Here is a 19,454-nt window from a genome sequence, read left to right as displayed (position 1 = left end):
TGATTGAGTGATGAAGGAATGGTGTGTGTAAAAATGCACTGATGCATTACCAACAGGAAACATCAGAACTCATGACAGATGTAGCTTGTAGTATTAAATGACATGGTGGATTTTTTTTACTATGATATTCATTTGTAAAGTTATCAGGAATAGTTTATAATATAATTCATGTATTTTCCTGAATTTTTGCTATGTTTGTTGCATGTATATTTCTATTACAACTCATTTCAGTGTAGTATTACTGTTGTAAATGCTGTTTAGCATTTCATTACTTAGTTAGTCCTTGTAAACGACACCTTTAGAGTTTACTCCATACCTCCCTGCAATTCAAACAATTTTTCACTAAACTCTTCTTATTCAGAGTTACTGTGATGTGCTATATATAACTTAATTTGCTTACATTATTTTTTCACACTGAAATGCTCAATACATCTCATGGCAGGTGGCATTACGTTCTATCCGTAAGGACCTAATGACAAAACGAGGCAGCCTCGTACCTTTGAATGTTCAACCACGAATGTGTGCAAAGAAGGACATCTATGTGATTGGTGGCTCAAAGCGTGAGTTAGAGGTGTCATGGACCCGTTCGTCAGAATGCACCTTCAACTCTGTGGCAAAATTCAACACATTTCTACAGCAGTGGGAACTTGCAGCTTCAATGGGCATCAGTCGAATCCTTCCTGGTGTTACTACTCTGAATGGGCATATTTTTGCTGTTGGAGGTGAACAGGATTCCCAAATACTGGCAAATGGAGAAGTCTATAATCCTGCTGACAATAGTTGGTCAAAAATTGCAAGCATGGTGGTGCCGCGCTGTGAGTTTGGGCTGTGTGCTCTGGATGGTCACCTGTATGCTCTAGGTGGCTGGGTTGGTGAAGACATTGGTGACTCCATTGAGCGATATGATCCCATGCAAAATGAGTGGCAACTGGAAGGAAACCTGCCTGAAGCTCGTTTCAGCATGGGTGTTGTATCATATGAAGGTGAGTATTTCATAATCAAAGTAGCTCTTGCACATTTCTTGATTTCTTTACAGGTGGATGGTTAACAACTACAAAAATAAATAAGTGAAAGTGGAACATGTAAGCACCACATAAATGTTTACCTCATGTGTTTGCCATTACCAAAGAAATCAAGTAAAACCAGCTAACAAAAGATGAAGAACTGTGATTGTTTGCTAAAACTCACCCCTCCCACTTACCCTCCCACTTCACCAACACTGCTGCTGTATGTTATTCATGAGATGTGTTATTTAGTTGTTACTCTGTTACATCAGATATTTTAATACTGGAGTTATTTTCAGAATTATCAAAAATGAAATGGACAACTTGCGTTGTTGGAAGAGAAACAATCGCCAGATAAATTGCCTGTAAAATATAAGCAAATAATTTTAAGAGAGTCCATAGTGAATTCGTAGGTAAAATGGCTCTACTTCTTGAAATACATTGGGCACATACAATGGTTCAGGATTGTTGAACAATTGTTATATATATATATATATATATATATATATATATATATATATATATATATATATATAATGGAAGGAAACATTCCACGTGGAATATATATATATATATATATATATATATATATATATATATATATATATATATGTGTGTGTGTGTGTGTGTGTGTGTGTGTGTGTGTGTGTTTCATGAGTTGCAACAAGTTTATCTTTCACCTTGCAATAAGTTTATGTAACTTTTGCAACATCATAGGATTGTCATGTCTATGGGATGGTGTTGTCTGTTTGTCGCTTTATTCTTTGTCCATGATGGAAGAGATGGAACAGTCAATGTGCACCCATGGGCTGTCATTCAGACTTGGAGCAAAGACAGATTGTATAATGGAGTGGATGTAACAAACATTTTTGTGCTCATAAATTCATAACTTTTTTTTTCATTGGGGGAGGGGGCGGGAGTCAGTTGGCTTTCATGGAGATAAGCAGAGTGCCAAGTACAGATGCACTAACAAATGAGAATTTCCAGACAATCCTGAGAGGCAGTGCCATGAAATATAAAGTAGAGCTGTTTTATTGAAACAATGACAACTGTGAGATTTCAGTGTTTTGTTGCCATAGTGTGTTTAAACTTAAGCCGTAAGTGGAAGTGGAACATGTAAGTACCAAGTGTGCATTGTTAACGTCACTGGTTACAAAATGGCATTTCATTTAGAAGCTTCCAATTCAAACGAAGATAAAAAGTAATTGCTCATTTTTTTGCAGAGCATAATCCTTATCCATAGCTGACACAGTAATTATTGTAGTGTAAATATTATTGCAATACTGGCAAACTGCTATATCACAATGTGCCGCAAAGGTGTCATGGCAGATGACCAGTAGCATTTGCCTAATGGTGGTCAGTATTAACCATACAAGAAAAATGGTTCAAATGGCTCTGAGCACTATGGGACTTAACATCTAAAGTCATCAGTCCCCTAGAACATAGAACTACTTAAACCTAACTAACCTAAGGACATCACACACATCCGTGCCCAAGGCAGGATTCGAACCTGCAACCGTAGCAGTTGTGCGGTTCCGGACTGAAGCGCCTAGAACTGTTCGACCACTGCGGCCGGCTACCATACAAGAGAAAATGATGTTTCTGTTCATTGTCAGAAAGAGTGTGTGTGTCTGGACTCTATAGCAGAACAAAAGTTCAGAATGGAGAGAGTTGTTTTGGTAAAAACAACAACTAAAAAGAGTGAAGAGACTAAGAAACTATTTCATCAACAAACTGTTGATTGTAAGTTCTGTCTGTCTGTGTGTGTGTGTGTGTGTGTGTGTGTGTGTGTGTGTCAGTGAGACTGCAGGCAAGTAGTTGATCTGTATTGCCAGCAGAATCAATATGTTTCACTCATCTGCATGCAGTATTATTCATTAAAGTTACGGATATAGGAAAGTGAGCAAGTAATAGATACTAAACGTGTTGCTTCAGGAGCACTTGGACCATTATGTGTGGGGAAGAGATGCTTTTCCCAGTGAAATTGTGGGAGAGGAATCGAATAGTAAGAGATTATTGACAGAATGGAAAGAGTCACAGCTGTCAATTCCCAAAGTCATACTGGCAGTCTTGTGGGGTTTCAAGGGCATTATGTGAATCGATTTTCAGGAGCATAGCGAACCTTTGTTTAATGCATACTATGGTGACATATTGGTTACACAGTTGAAGTCTGCCAAATGATCAAAATTCCAAGGACTCCTCTCACTGGTCCATGAAAACTGTGGGTGAAGTGTGTTGCAAATCAGAGTGATTGTACCAAAATATGAGTTAAGAAACTTTATTGACAAGTTTCAAGAAATTTCATGTAATATAGTGACTAACATTCTTACTTTCTCCTTCAGTATATAAAACTGTCATCAATGAAAGTTTCAGTGAAATAATAGATTTCCTCTACTGAAAATACATGAATTAATATTTTCTGTGAATTCAGTTTATACATTAAATATACTTCTACATTTTATTTCATTGCAAATTGTAGGCACCATAGATGGTGATGTATGGATGAAACATTTTAAGTGGTGTGTGGTAAATTTAAAATTTTATCTTGTGCTTCAGGCAAACATTTGCAAGTGTGTGATATTTTGCAAAACAAAATCAAAATTACAAAGGAAATAATGGTTAGTATTTTAAAATAACAGATGATGTCTTTTTCTTTCGTGGACAACATAAATTTAGTGTTCGTTTCCTCCTGTAATATTATTATCTTTGTTTAATTATCTCAGAACACTGTGACATACCAAATACATTCCTGATGTCCATATGAGGGGTATCAGATAAAATAAAAATATAAAAGTTGCAAATCCTATTTGATCTCTTTACTAAGTAATCTATAAATCTGACTTCCAATTAAAATTTTTATGTAAATCCAAGCATATAATATTCATGTGAATTGCTTTAAGTACCTCGTGATATTTCACATTATTTTTAAATCTCTAATTTCTGATGACTTAGTTCTAAACTGCAGGCTATTTATTGGTTATGTTGTCAGGAGTTTCTGGGACATTAGTTTTCATTAGAATTAGGTGTCATAGCACCCAGAAGACGTGGTTGGATGTCAGCTGTCTGTGGTTACGTAAACAATTAGACCTGCAATTTCGTGTGGCAGGTAGAGTGGCAACCAGATTGCATTAGTGTTTTTCATGTTGAATGTTGTTACCAGACTTGGCCGGATATATAGGAGTGGGAACAGCATCAGATGTTGAGTGATCACTTTGAAGGACACAGCAATGCCATAAGAGATAGTATTATCAGCACCAGATGAGTTTAAAAGGGCCTGTCGGTATCCATTGGTCCAACTGGTCAAATCGTGCATGATCAAGGTTTGTGGGGCATTCAGATGTGACAGTGGCCTAATGTTGCAGGCATACACATCGTCAAGATTTGGGGACAACCACTGCAAGGAAGGATTGGTGTATTGTTCACTAAAAGCATCATAATCTCTTCACATTTGCACTTGCTATCCGAGAACAGGTAATGGACTCCTGCAGTGTTCTGTGTCATTCCGCCATTGCTCGGATATTAGCAGCAGCGAGACTAGGGAATTACCATCCCATTCATAGATTGCCACAACACAAACTGCAGCATTTGAAGTGGTGCTGTGACTGGGAAGCACGGACTGCAGATGAATGGCATCACATGGTATTCAGTGAACAATCACAGTTCTGCAGTACCCTGGATGACCATCATTGAAGAGTACAGCAGTGACCTGCCCCACTCTTCCAATATTTACTCCTACTGTCACGGTGTGGTAACCCATCGGCTGTGACTTCAGGGCATGACTGGTAGTGGTTGAGAGAACTCTGATGGCACAGCAGTATGTCACAGACATCCTGAGTCCTCATGTATTACTTGTCGCGAGGGAGTATTGTGGTGCTATTTTTCGATAGTGCAATTCTAATCTGCACATAGGCTGTGTCACCATCAACTGTTTGCATGATGTTGAGGTACTCCTGTGGCCAGTGAGATCCCCAGATCTATCCCAATAGAAAGTGTGAGACCAGCTCAGATGTCAACTCCATCCCAGTGCCAGTATCCAGGATATTAAGGATCATTTACAACAGTTGTGGGCCAGCTTGCCTTGGGAGAGGATACAACAGCTTTAGGATATCCTTCCCAATGATCAGTGCATTCACTCAGGCCAGATGGGATGCAATATCATACAGATAAGTGGACTCTAGTTCTTTTTAATCATTGAAATAACATCGCATACCCTCCTACCCCATGTAGTTTCATTTTGTTTCCTCCCCTTCTCTCCCTCTCCCTCCCACTCCCTCCCTTCCCCCCTCTCGCTCCCTCCCTTCCCCCCTCCCACTCCCTTCCTACCTACCTCCTCTCTCTCCTCCCTCTCTCTCTCTCTCTCTCTCTCTCTCTCTCTCTCTCTCTCTCACACACACACACACATACACACACAAGTGCTGTTGCCTGAAGCTAAGTACCATGCTGAATTATCATAAGGAAATGCAGAATGACTTAGGATTTTGCGCTTGTATATAGAATTGCAGCTTTCCTTAATTGTGGACAAATGTCAACTATTGCTTATAATAAAGAGAAAATACTCAATAACATCCAGTTAAAAGATCAGTGAGGAACTCCTGGACTTTGTCACTTTGTTTAAATATTTAATGTAGTGCATTAAATATTGAAAGGTAATGCATAAAAAGTTCATGATTTACTTGTAGTGTCAAATTCAGATAAAATCCCAAGCTTTGTATGCTTGTCTCTATCATCATTGTCAGGGGCTAAGTCTGACTGTTATCCAATTGGTGAGGCTCCAACTTCTGTACCTAGAGGATGGCTTCTGATTGGCTGGATAACATCATGATGTGCTCAGCTACTGCCAATTTTTCCAAATACTTGTATTTAATGTGACACTGGTGCTCGATACAATGATCAGCAACAGTCCATATAGACTGGCCCACATAACATTTGCCACACTTGCAAGGAATACTATAAATCCCCAGCACCCTCAGGCCAAGATTATCTTTAACCCTCAATCAGATGCACTGTTCTTCATTACACACATAAAGAATAGCAGTCTTTTTGTTAACAAGATAAACTTATACAGGCATAATCGACTGTTTAAAATTATAGTAACTAAACACCGATAAAATAAACTTCATTGTGTGAGATAAATCACTGTTGAATAAAACAGCAATAACATAAACTTTTCATTGTATCACTCTGTGGCCACATACAGATGTTACCTCACAGTAAAGACCCACTCAAACCACTAAAAAGTGCAGTCGCATCAGATCACTGGTCCCTTATTGACCACCAATTATCTCGTAGGTAACTGCATCATTGTGGGATTGTGCTGGTAGCTCAGAATCTGAGTCATTTTTTTTGCACTGACCATAGTTTTTTTTTTTCACCTGGTTCGTTGTCACACTTACAAGGAATACTATAAATTCCCAGTGCTCTCAGACCAAGATTATCTTTAACCCTCAATCAGATGCACTGTTTTTCATTACACACAGAAAGAATAGCAGTCTTTTTGTTATCAAGATAAACATATACAGCAAAATCACTGTTTAATCTTATAGTAACTAAACAGTGATAAAATAAACTTAATTATATGAGATAAATCACTGTTGAATAAAACAGCAATAATATCAACTTTTCATTGTATCACTCACAGTAAAGACCCACTCAAAGCATTAAACAGTGCAGTTGCATCAGATCCCTGATCAACCGCTTATTGAACACCAATTATCTCATAGGTAACTGCCTCATTGTGGGATTGTGCTGGTAGCTCAGAATCTGTGTCATTTTCTTGCACTGATCATAAATTTTTTCGTACTTAATTTGCTGTTTATTTTATGTAAGTGCTGCTCACTTGGACACACACTGATGAGCCAAAACGTTATGACCGTCTACTTAATAGCTTGTTTGTCTGTCTTTGGAATAAAATACATCAGGGATTCGGCAGTTTCTCGGTTGGTTTGTGGAGATACGTGGCATTAGATGTCTAAGCACATGTCATGTAATTCGTGCAAATAGCAGGCCGTTAATATGTGTAGGCAGTGATGGTGCCCGATAGCAACCCAGATAGGTTCCACAGGATTTGCATCAAGTGAATTTGGTCATGAGACATCAAGATGAGTTCACTATAATACTCCTCAAACCACTCTACCATGATTCTGTCTCCAAGACATCGACAATTATACTGATGAAAAATGACATCTCTGTCATCTGGGAAGACATCAAACATGAATAGATGTAGCTGGTTTGTAGCTGTCAGTATGCCTTCGATAACTGTCACAGGTCTCATGCAAGCACAAGAGAATGTCCCCGATAGCATAATACTGCTCCCGCCTGCCTGTGTCCATGGCACACTGCATGTTTTGAGCTACTGGTCACCTCGATGATGGGGTTTGTGGAGATGACCATCAACCTAGTGTAGGAAAAATGAGATTCACCTGAACAGCCAACACATTTCCATTGATCAATGGTTGAATCCCGATGGTCCTATGCCCACCACAGTTGTAATTGACGACGTTGTTGGGTCAACATGTGAACATGTTGGAGTGATCTGCTATGGAACTCCATGACCAGTGTGCTCTGAAACACTTGTGCATGTGCCAGCATTGTGCTCTCAGCAGAGATACCACAGATTACCAGCTATCCTACTTCACAGAGCAGACAGGCCTCTGAATCCCATGTTCGAGTGAAGAGCCAAGGACATCCAACCATTTAGCACCTATTGGTAGTTTCACTGTGCTTCTACCTCTTTCCATAGATGCTCGTGACAGTAGCATGTACCGTTTTTACTGTTTTCAAATTACTTGTTCACAGGCTTTGCGTAGTTGCTTATGTCAATGGATTTTCCCATTTGCTGCCCATATCTACACTAGGGTGATCCCTGGTTTTGGTCCACTTGTTTCATGATTTCATCAGTTTGGATACTGGGCTGCCACTTTGCTGTTCGCCATGCACTTTGTTGTTCATCACGTGCTTTGTTGTTCATAATTCACTTTGTATGATCAGTTTTAGCCTTGAATACTGTCTAATCTTTTGTCCACCCATTACTGTAGGCCTTTAAACTATGCACAGCTCCTGAATAATTTTGGCAGGGGTAGATCCTTTTGCCCATACAAATTCAGTTGCATCACACACTTAGCAACTCTTGGGAGCAACAGTTGTTGAAGCCATCATTGTTATCTGGTTTGACCCACACTCAAACAACAACCAAATCAAAACAGTGCCTGCTACTGCTTCGTAAATAATCAACAGAAGGTACCGCATTCGTGTAACTTCATTGTGGGCTGCCGTCATTTAAATATAAACAAATGACCCACACTTTCAGAATATGCTCCATACAGGATACTAGTGTCACCAGTTCTGGAATTTCACTTCAGCATTTGGTACTTACCTAGGAGGCATCACAGCAGACATACAAAAAATTCAGCTGACATGCAACAAATTCAGCTGACATAAACAGATTCAGAGATAAGCTGATGGGATTGTAGCAGATTAGCGTAACCCATGCTCATAAGATTATAGCAGATTAGCATTAACTTTCATGGTAATTCCAAAAAGAGAGGTAACTTTATTCTCATGACACCTTATTTCGTGAATTTAGAAGACTGGTATCAATGAAGACTGTGTAATATATGGATATGTGTAATATATGTATATTTCATATAAGGATTGTGAGAATAACGCAAGAGAAATTATGATTTTTGACATTACATACAGATTGATTTGTTCCAAATGCGCTCAAGGGACTGCCACTGGATCATGATTTTTCTTCAAGACAACTACTCGACATCACCAGGTAATTGCAACTGGTTACCACAGGCAAGTAGCAAGTGCCAGTCTCCGCACAGTGATGATGTCAAACTATTGCCTTGATGAAATATTGTGAAATGTACTCAGTGTGATCCAGCAGCAGATCCTGGAACCTGCTTCACCTGTGTGAGCTTTGCATGAAGTAATACGCTTATTAATCACAAGTAACACATTTCTACCACTGGGGTGATAAATGGCTGGAATGCCCAGCTACCTCTCAGTTACTTTAGCTACGTGGAGTTCTTTGAATTGCCTCAAGATAGATGAGTCTTGCAGTTTATTATGTTGGTGGTGTAATGATTGCAAATCACCATTGAATATATTTTATTTGTTGACAACAAATGAGAAGTATACATTCTGCAGAATGTAAGGTCAGATAATGTTCCAACACTTCTAATTTAAATGGTGTGGTGTTTTGTTAAATGAGTGGATTCTATAAGCTCCATGCTGGGATGTTTACACACAGCTCTGATTATGCTGTAATCTATTTAATATTATTCTTCTGGCAGAGAATCTTTATATTCTTTTAAAATGTGGATTCTGTAGCTGTTTCTAGACAATTCTGTAGAAATTCATTGTCGTACTTTCCATGACCTCTCCTCTGTTCTCCTACAGAATCACATTGTTGTTTTGTCAGATGCCATTTTTTAGGCCATACTGTAGCACAATGCTTTACATTGTTAGATGACACTGGAAATTTCTGCAAATTTCTAGTTATACACTCGTGTTTTTGAAGGTAAGTATCATTTAGATGTCCATGATAAGTAATAAAACCCACTGCAGTACTGATAATTATAGTGTGTCACCTACTACTTACATAGTTAATCCAAGGATCTGTGTCTAGTGAAACACTGCCATGATTTAGATTTGTTGCTCTAATGAATGCTAAATTAATGGTTTTGCATTTGTTGTTTCCTGTTATTCTAGAAACTATTAAACTCACTATTTTTCTTTCTCCTTAGGTTTGATCTACATGGTTGGTGGATGTACACATCGTAGCCGCCATGGAAGAGAGCTCTACAGCTATAATCCTGTAACTAAGGAATGGGCAAATTTGCGACCTATGTCGGTTCCCCGAAGTCAGATGGGTGTTGCAGTCCTGAATGACCATCTTTATATTGTAGGGGGCACTAATAGACATAATGAAGTGCTGCAGTCGGTGGAAAAATATTCCTTCCAAGAGGTAACTACCAGCTTTATAACCTGAAAGAGTCTTCAAAAGTCTCTGAAGTTCAAATAACTTACGGGTTTGCTGCCAAGTGACGTCGTCGAACACCACCGATATTTCGACAGGAGCACGCCCTGCCTTTCTCAAGGCACAAATGCAAGGAAGAAAAAATGTGCAAGCAAATTTAATACCTCGGTTCACAGAGGAGAAACAAGGAAGACAACACACACAGAACAAGTGTCAACACAACCAAAGATAACCAACATCAGAAATATCGATAGTTACTATTAATCAACAGGTGAGGTAGCACTAATTCTGTCCCTCTGTTTTTTAATGAGAGACAGGGCCGGATTCCAAGCAGCATTTAAACAAAATCCACCATCTCTGTTAATAAGGTTGCTTGATAGTCTGATTTCAACAGCTTCCATAACAACACTATCCCAATAGCTAGACGTGCAAGCCAGAATCTCCGTGTTGTTGTATTCCATGGGATGACCGGTGTCAAGGCAATGTTCTGCAATAGCGAATTTGCTCGAGCAAATTATTAAGGAAGCTGTTGAAATCAGACTATCGAACAACCCTATTTACAGAGATGGTGGATTTTGTTTAAATGGTGCTTGGAATCCGGCTCTGTCTCTCATTAAAAAACAGAGGGACAGAATTAGTGCTACCTCACCTGTTGATTAATAGTAACTATCGATATTTCTGATGTTGGTTATCTTTGGTTGTGTTGACACTTGTTCTGTGTGTGGTGTCTTCCTTGTTTCTCCTCTGTGAACCGAGGTATTAAATTTGCTTGCATATTTTTTCTTCCTTGCATTTGTGCCTTGAGAATGACAGGGTGTGCTCCTGTCGAAATATCGGCAGTGTTTGATGACGTCACCCGGCAGCAAACCCGGAAGTTATTTGAACATTCGATTCGCCGGGAAAAGTTAAGGTCTCATGTCTCTGAAGTTCATTTTCAGAAATCACTCTTGCAGAGTATTTACTAACAAGGTGAATTTTCCCTCTGCATGTGGTTACAAATGGCTGAGATGAAAGTTGTATGTAAATAATAATATTCACACCAGCTCAATAATTAGGATTTATATTTTGTTTCAAAATGCTCACTTCTTAAAATCTCTTGCAAGGTTGTATGTAACAATGATTACATTAATTTGTTGTTGATAGGACGATAGAGGGTGGTCACACTGTTAACACCATTTTAGAGGTATTAAGTTTGTGAAACTCTGTGTGTTATTTTCATCCCAAGGAGGTGAGTTTGAAAATGGATGCTGCCATTGATATGCAGCATAAGTTCCTGCAAAAGTTAGCAGTGTGTCACTATGGTCACATTCACAGCCATAACACTGCCTTATTATGGATGAGCAACTGTCACATTCTTGTCACCATGGAGAATACAAAACATTTTTATGCGAGACAAGATATTATGCTGGCTAAATCATTTTTTTATTACTATTTAAATCATCCTGGTAAGATGCTGAGTTGATGAAAGTGTATCGTAATACCCATTGCTTTCCTGTGTTCCGAACTTGAAAAATGTCCATTAAATGATACTGTTAGACTACCAAAAAGAAAAATATATAAAAAAGCTAGGTTGGCTACAACTTCAGATTGGTGCCTCCTTGACAGAGTCCCACATCGTGAACATGATTTCATAGATAGGTAAATAAATAAGCAAACAAATTACATCTATATTTTAAGACTCTCTTGATTAAAAAATGTGTGCCAAATTCTGAAATCAAGGTGTGTGACTTCAGTCACCAGGCTCACCCACTGCATTATCTAGATCTTATCCAAAACTTATTTTCTCTGGCCCCACTCTGCAATGGCAGTGCAGTTTGCCACATTTCACTTCAATATTCAGGTATCATCTGTAGTTTTCAAGTAATTCAATCTTCCAAGAGAATTAAAATCTTGTGGCCGTGTTATAATGAAATATGTAGCAATATCAGTATAATTATTTTATCTTTCTTCAGGATGGACATTCTGAAATAACTTTTGATTACTTCAATGGAAAATTATCTGTCTTTTGCAAAAATATAGTAGTCTCATTTAGCAGGTGATTTTGTTGGTACATCAACCCAAAACGTATCATCACATACAACCAGTTAATCGGATATCTGTAGAACAAAAATAATATTAACTTCCACATTGAGTAAAGAGGTCCAAGTGTCTTTATCATAAATAATAATTTGACAATATGTGAATATATTCTTCCCATTTATTCTTTCCTGATGGAATAGATAAATTTACGATTTCTCACAATGATTATTCCACTTTACTGATGAATTCAAATTCTATATAGGATATTAAAATGCAGTTGTTTTATATTACACTACACTACGAAATACAAGAAGTATCTAAGCCACAGCTGTACTAACAACTAATATTCAAACACTATATAGACAGTGAGGGAGGGGAGGGGGGGTTCAATCTGTGGTTGGTTATGATACTGGTAGAGGGTGGGCTTAAACTACCATGTTTATGACACTACCAGCCCCAACAAGGAATGTCGCTGCAGCAGTTAGCAAATGCTTTGTGCACTTCACTGTGTGTTGTGTATGCTCCAAGTTTTCATTTGTTTATGCTGCAGCCAACTGTGATATAGTGTCTGAATTTACTTGTTTGACCTTGCACCAGACCTTACATGAAAACATAATAATCCATAATGCTAAACTCAGGAAACATTACTTTTGTAAAGTTAAAACAAAAAATTATGTATTCATGAAAACCTGAGTGCAACATAATGTTTCACAGTAATGAGGAAAATTATGACACAGTTTATTTTCTTAAATGATCTGTTTTTCATTCAAAATTTTGTAAAAATATGAATTGTAAACAATTAGTTCCCAAAACTTCTAGTTTTCTACAACGCATAAGCACTACATTTTTTAGTTCAGCAAGTTACTTTCTACTTTGTTGTACATTACTAAACAGTCTTTATATTTTAATGCCAATACCCTAGAACTTTAAAACTGATTATTTTATATGAAAATAACTGTATACAAAATTGAGTTAACATTCTTTTACTTTTGACAATTTTCATTTAGCTAATTATAAACTTGGAAACATGTTAACATATTGCAAATTATTAAAATTTGTGATTTTGTTGATGATGCATTACGTTCGGTATCAATTGGTATGTAATCTGCAGTTCTTTCACACAATATTAAATAATGAATAATAAATATGAAATGTGGTGATCAGAGAGAGAGAGAGAGAGAGAGAGAGAGAGAGAGAGAGAGAGTGTGTGTGTTTTTCTTCTTCTCTTTTGTATGTACCTATTGAAACTCAGTGCTTCTGCTATTTAGTGAGTGGTCTCCTCTTAAATTACTTACAAGGAGTAAGGTCGTGTGACTTGAGAGCCTGTTTTTATTTATGCATTGGAACTGTTCTGGAAGAGAATTAAAAATACATCTGTACAGAGCCTCTTTAATTTGGGAAAACAGTTGTTGTACGTCCAAATACAAATTACGATGATCTGATGAAAGATTGAAAAACATAGTAATTGTATGGGGAAAAATGACATGTTCTGTTTGTTGTTTATTGCTGGCTTATAAGTATTTTGGTTGTAATGCTTGCAGGATTACATGTACTTAATTCTTGCAAATAAAATGTAAAACACAATAGCAAAATGCAAATTTCAGAAATATTTGAACAACTTACACAGTCATTTTGAGTTGTCTTTCAAAGGCATTGAAAAATTGAATAAAATACTGGAATTTAATAGTAAGAACAATGACTGCATAAGAAAATGTGCTTGGCAGATGTGACAGAAGTATTGGAAGGGTAGAATAAATGCTGTAAAATTAATGCTGAATCCTTCTTTTACAGAACTATGAACTAGTTACAAAGAGGATGACAGTGGAAGCGGATGAGAGATACATGTGCACAACACTATCTTTTACACTTGGGAGATTGTGCAGAGTTGGGGGGACGGGGGTGTATCGTAAGGATATCTCACTATTTCATGGAGGATAGGGTTTGCTCATAGGCAGAACAGCAAATATGAAGCCGGCTGTATCACTCATTTCCGGTGCAGTACTGACACGAAGATGTATGCCCTCAGCATTCTCACATATAACAAGGCCGCTGCTGTGATTTAACACTTGGTAAAGGACTATGTGTTGTGCAGCTGGAGCTGCTGTTTGATAAAACCAACCCAAAGTTCTGGACATAGAAACTAGAACCAATAAAGGTGAGGTACATGCCCCAACCAATAAAGGTGAGATACATGCCCCGATAGCCCAGAAAATTTCAAGAGTGGATTATTAAAAAAGTAGAGATAAGTACAGGTTTTCTAAATACCTAAATACACACCCTCTCCTCTGCCCCCCCCCCCCCCCTCCTCTCCCCATACTTGAGTGTAACACCCAAACATTAACAATCATGTTAAACTGTCAGAAAAGCCCTTCTTTACGATTGTTCAATTTGTGTGTCACATTGGCTTGGATGTCAGTATGTCATCAAAGCGTAGACCCTGTCTCATGAATTTGTGCACTTTATTGTTTTGTGGAAGGTTTGTAAACTTGTTTCTTCTTTAAACATTCTGGGGAATGCCCTGAAAACTTGATTTAGAGTTGTTCCTACATTGTGTTTTGTGACACAATAATGTTGACACACTATGGCTACACATCCACTACTGAACACTGTCTGCTCACAGCTGACTGGCTGAATGCACATTGGGGTTTGCAGTTGTTTGTTCAAGATGCCATCTAGTTACTGTGTTGACATTGTTTATACACCAGGAATAAAATCAGTCTCAGAACTTTGTGTAGTTACATAACCTAAAAACAGTACCATGAACAAATGCAAACAAATAAAGTTGAATAATTTAATTATTTGTTATAGTGATACTGATGATGACAATAGCATTAGTGTAACAGTGCCATGGTAAATTGGTTTTGGATGGTGTATAAAATAAAATGATATAAAAATTAAATGGACTGGGGGGGGGGGGGGGGGTAGAGTAATACACAAAATCGTGGCACAAAGAAATGATGAGAGAGAGGTGAGATTTTAAATTGACTGTAATGAAGAAAGCTGATGGAAGATATAAAGTGATATGGATAAGCCTAATTAAAAAAAAATGCAGAGAGGAAGAGACAGGGTTAGACTCCAGACAACTGGGTGGAGTGACATGTGAAGGTGGAAACTGTGTCCTCTTGGGTAAATTCCTATATTCAGATATTGGGGGCATTGGCATGGGCGAGTTTTGCGTTGAAAAAGTTATGTGAGTGATGTTATCTTTGTATCTGGTGTTCGGATGTGACTGTATTATTTGATGGGAAGCCATCATGAATGGTACAAAGGAAGTGCAAATGGAGGTATTCCCATTTCAGATTGCCACTTAAAATCATAATTTGTAAATGTGCCCATAGTGCCTGTTGTTATCCACACTGCAGACTTTCACGTTACATTTTTTCCATTTTGATTAAATATGACTTACTCAAATGACCTCAAAGCACATATCTGAAATTATAGATTTTTTTTTCTTTCAGAACAAATGGACTGTTGTACCACCAATGAGGGTGGGGCGTGCTACACCAGCAGTAGCTGCAGCAGATGGTCTTCTGTACGTTATTGGTGGCGACCAGCTTCATGAAGTACATTTTTACCGTGCCCAGTTCTCAATAACATCAGTTGAGTGTTATGACCCATTATCAGATACATGGCGCAACTGCTCTCCATTGCCAGAAAGTCGTAGTGAAGCTGGTGCTGTGGTTTTATAGTGGCAAGCATGCAATTATTGAATATTTCCCAGCGAGTGAATGTGACAAGAATTGGAACTCATTGTTTTATGACAGACTGGAAAATGGTATTCTGTTCTGCATTTAGGCTTGGATCTTATTCTGATATGCAACCTTGTTATTGCCTATTCTCTTTCCACTTCTGCATTGCTCCTGGAATGTCTTAGAGGGCATAGTTGGTGCTGTAGGCTACTTTTAGAGCTGTGACTCTAAGGAATTGTGTTAAAAAGTTGGAAACATGTACAATTTGCAGTATTTTCATTTGTAATTATTTTATCTGTTAATTGTGTTTGTATAAAAACAACGAGAAGCTAGTTTTATGTTGGAGCAAATTTTGAATGTAGGTACAATGATCTATGTTGTAAGATCTGCTATGTAACTTCAATTGATGAAGTATTATCTTGCTTTTCTTATTGAAATTTGCTGTAAATATTCCAACACTAATAACCAGTGGCACACAAAATTTTATATATTTTTGGAAATTGAATAACATTTGTTGTAAATTTACACTTTCATACTTCATGTTCCCATGAATGAATGACCTTTGGAAAGTTGAGAGCAAGTGTGTATTAACACCATAACATTTTTTTTTATTTGATCTCGCTGAAAAGTTTGATAACATTGTTACCAACATCACTGTATTATCTTGTTTCTTTGGATTAATTATTACAGAGATTTTAATTATTTGTTTACATTAAGTAATATTTTCTACTGTTTATTTCTTGTGTGTGTTCATTCATTTACGTGTAAGAAGTCAATGGTAGAAAAAGTCCTATTTTGTGAATGCAGTTACACTGTAGTGTTCACAGTTTCACTGAAGTACCTTTATATGATCTATGCATGTCTGTAAAAATAAAATATTTGATGTCACCATGATAATTGATTCATAATGTAATAACCATAATTAATTTAGATGAGATGACTTTAGAATCTGGATTTAAGAGGAGTGGTGACAATGTGACAGGCATAGACCGACATATACTGTCACTGTCACCAGTCACAGTGAGCAGTTAAACTCCAATATTAACTAATGTCAAGCTGTACAATGTAGATGGGAATTTTTAGCAGGGGTGTAGGGAAAATTTAAGTAATTTCTTGTTTGCTGGGTGACAAAATCGATCATCATTAACCAAATTGAAAGCCACATCTTCACTGCATGTATGCAAAATATCAGAGTGACTGAGAGTTGAACGCGAAAACTAATATTCAGACAACAAAGAAAGCAACAAGAAATGTATTAAATACAGTATCTCAAGCTGTTTGGATTTGGCAGACATGGTACAACTGGCTCTCTGAGGGGTTGCTTGTCAGTTAGATCTCACCAAAGTCTTGGATCTGCCACTGACAATGTAGATTTGGCTGTCGGCAGCCGTTGATATGCGCTGCATGTGTCTTGTACATCATCTCTGTGAACAGGCAGTGTGCAGTGGATGATTGACAGCTATCGGTAGTTGAATAGCCTGTTCTGTTTGTGCAGCCCAGGAGAATTAAAGAGTCATGGTCCTCTGGTTAGGGCTATGTTGCCATCAAATTACGAGCAGTCGTATGTCTTGCAGGGTTGAAGTTTTGCATGTAGCTGAATTACAGAATAGTCACCCAAGGAATTGGATTTGAACCAGATGAAAGTGGTCATGAGGATGATTCTGTGGCAGGAGAGTCAGAACTCAGGTCAGTATTGGAAACAGAATGCAAAAAGCAGCATCAAGTGAGAGACAGAAAACAAAGTCAAACACTCGTAAGAATAAGCACTGGGCTGGAATGAAATCCATCAAAGTCTGGTAGCAGAATCAGAACAACATGAAGTAGACTGAAGTCATTACAGGGATCAGATCAGTACCAAGGGCAAGTCCTGACTTACAAGTATTAAGATGAAGTGTCAATATGAAGTGTCTCAAAAGAATCACCATGAAGCCTCATTCGTCGCTGAGTGTCTCCACTGAAATAGTCCACCAATTGTGATCACCGAATCTCATAACCCTACCGAAGAGAGTCTCTGGGTTTGATCCAGGCCTTCCCACTCTTGTACTTCCAGAGTGCTGAAATTTTGTTGTAAAATCTTATCATTGGCTGACAATGTATCAGTTTCAGCCAGTACACTAGTTTTCCTGGTCAGTTTTCCTCCTCTTGTTTTCTTGATCCAGGCTGCCCAACATTCTGCTTAACTGTCCTGTAAGTGCGTAAAATATATCATTGGTGGCCAGTCATCGTGGATGGATTTTTGCATACACACATGTAGTAAACACTCTCATGGACCAGCTGGATGACAGCTCCCAGCATTTCCTAAACAAGCTTCCCATTCAAGGAGACTTCAAGTGGCTTCAGAGTCGTCACACACTTGCAGAAGGGTAAACTGCCCCACAATGCTTCTCATGGGGGCACTGTTTTAGCCGAAGAATGTGTTTCCCTAGCACAGAAAACCAGCTGGTTAGAAGTTCCCTCTTCAATCATAAACTTTCACAAAAAAAATCTGCAGTGGGAAACAGTGATCTTTTTTGCACATCCACAATGCCCGTCACTTGTCTTTTGAGAAAGGATTTCTATAAACTACCAACAAGCACTTTGCAGTTCCTTTTGTGTATAATGCCTGTTGCACTCCTCTCATATGCTGTTTGTTATGCTTTGATGTTCACTGCATCATTTCTTACCATGATTCTCTAAGTTATGACACAAACTGGATAAGTTATGGTTATCTGGCACACTTATTATACCCCAGGCCTGTTATATTTATTTTCTACATGAAAATATATCACTGTCTACAAAAAATTGTTGCACTACACATGTACACTTAACAGGGGTTTGTTGTAGAAGGTTATACAAGCAGTTTAATGCTCAAAAATTGTGTGCTTACTTAAAGAATAAAAAAAAAAAGACCCGTAACACCACACTATATAAAGACAATATGCATATTAAGACAAAAACAAAGTAAACTACAGTTGAGTGACACACACAAAACATTGGCCAGATAAAATGCAGATATTAAAATGAAGGAAACAATATATATATATATAACACAAATGCGGCTAAACAGTGTGTTTGTGTTTTAATTCTGCTGCATGACATTTCATAGCAATATACCAGCAGTTATTCGCATGAGTGAGCGATGTGCGCAAAGAAGTGCGTACAAGTATATGGTCTGTGTACTTGCACAAGCCAACCCATGCAAGTCGTGTTTGGGATGCTACCCACATCTAAGTCTGCTTTGTGCTGAAGCACTATTGACGCCACATTCTGCATTTTAATCATAGAGATATATACTTTGTTCGTCTGTATTGCTGCCAAAGGTTAATTTATTAATGTGTATTTGTCTTTGTTGCTATGAATAATAAGTGCCACCCACACACAATAACCCTATAAACTTGTTGCAGCCTGCAGAAATACATGAGCCTGTCACACAGGTGAGAAAGGAAAGAATGACACGACAGGAGATATTATTGTCATTTAGTAAAATTGAATCCCAAGTAGAGAAGCTAGTACATGAAACATAATTTAAGGCACATTTGATTTTAATAGTAATAAGGTGTGTTAGGAGTTATGATTGGTATGGGATCCATTCAGCAATTCCCGCGAAAGCTCTGCTCATGACACTTGTGATTGTGAGTTAACGAGCATTGCGCTCTCATTTAAATATATGGCCGAAATAGTCAGCCTACAGGAACTGTGAAACAAACGCTGTTGTCCAGGACTGCAGGCCACAAAGGGCCAGATTCACCATGAGCTGGGGAAACTCGCAGGCGTCTT

General features: G+C 38.0%; 1 protein-coding gene across 1 annotated transcript in view; it reads left to right on the top strand.

Moving 5' to 3' along the window:
- The window catches only part of LOC126473589 (actin-binding protein IPP), a 61,113-nt gene extending 44,518 nt beyond the window's left edge, over positions 1 to 16,595 (top strand). Inside the window, exons 7-9 of the mRNA XM_050100738.1 lie at positions 443 to 983; positions 9,758 to 9,978; positions 15,468 to 16,595. Coding sequence (XP_049956695.1) covers positions 443 to 983; positions 9,758 to 9,978; positions 15,468 to 15,698 — 993 coding nt within the window. The 3' untranslated portion in view covers positions 15,699 to 16,595. The remainder of the gene's footprint in view (positions 1 to 442; positions 984 to 9,757; positions 9,979 to 15,467) is intronic.
- The last annotated feature ends 2,859 nt before the right edge of the window (positions 16,596 to 19,454 follow it).

Source organism: Schistocerca serialis, chromosome 1, assembly GCF_023864345.2.
Source record: "Schistocerca serialis cubense isolate TAMUIC-IGC-003099 chromosome 1, iqSchSeri2.2, whole genome shotgun sequence".
Taxonomy (NCBI): Eukaryota; Metazoa; Arthropoda; class Insecta; order Orthoptera; family Acrididae; genus Schistocerca; species Schistocerca serialis.
Note: the sequence above shows the minus strand (reverse complement) of the source record. Positions and strands in the feature narration are given on the sequence as shown.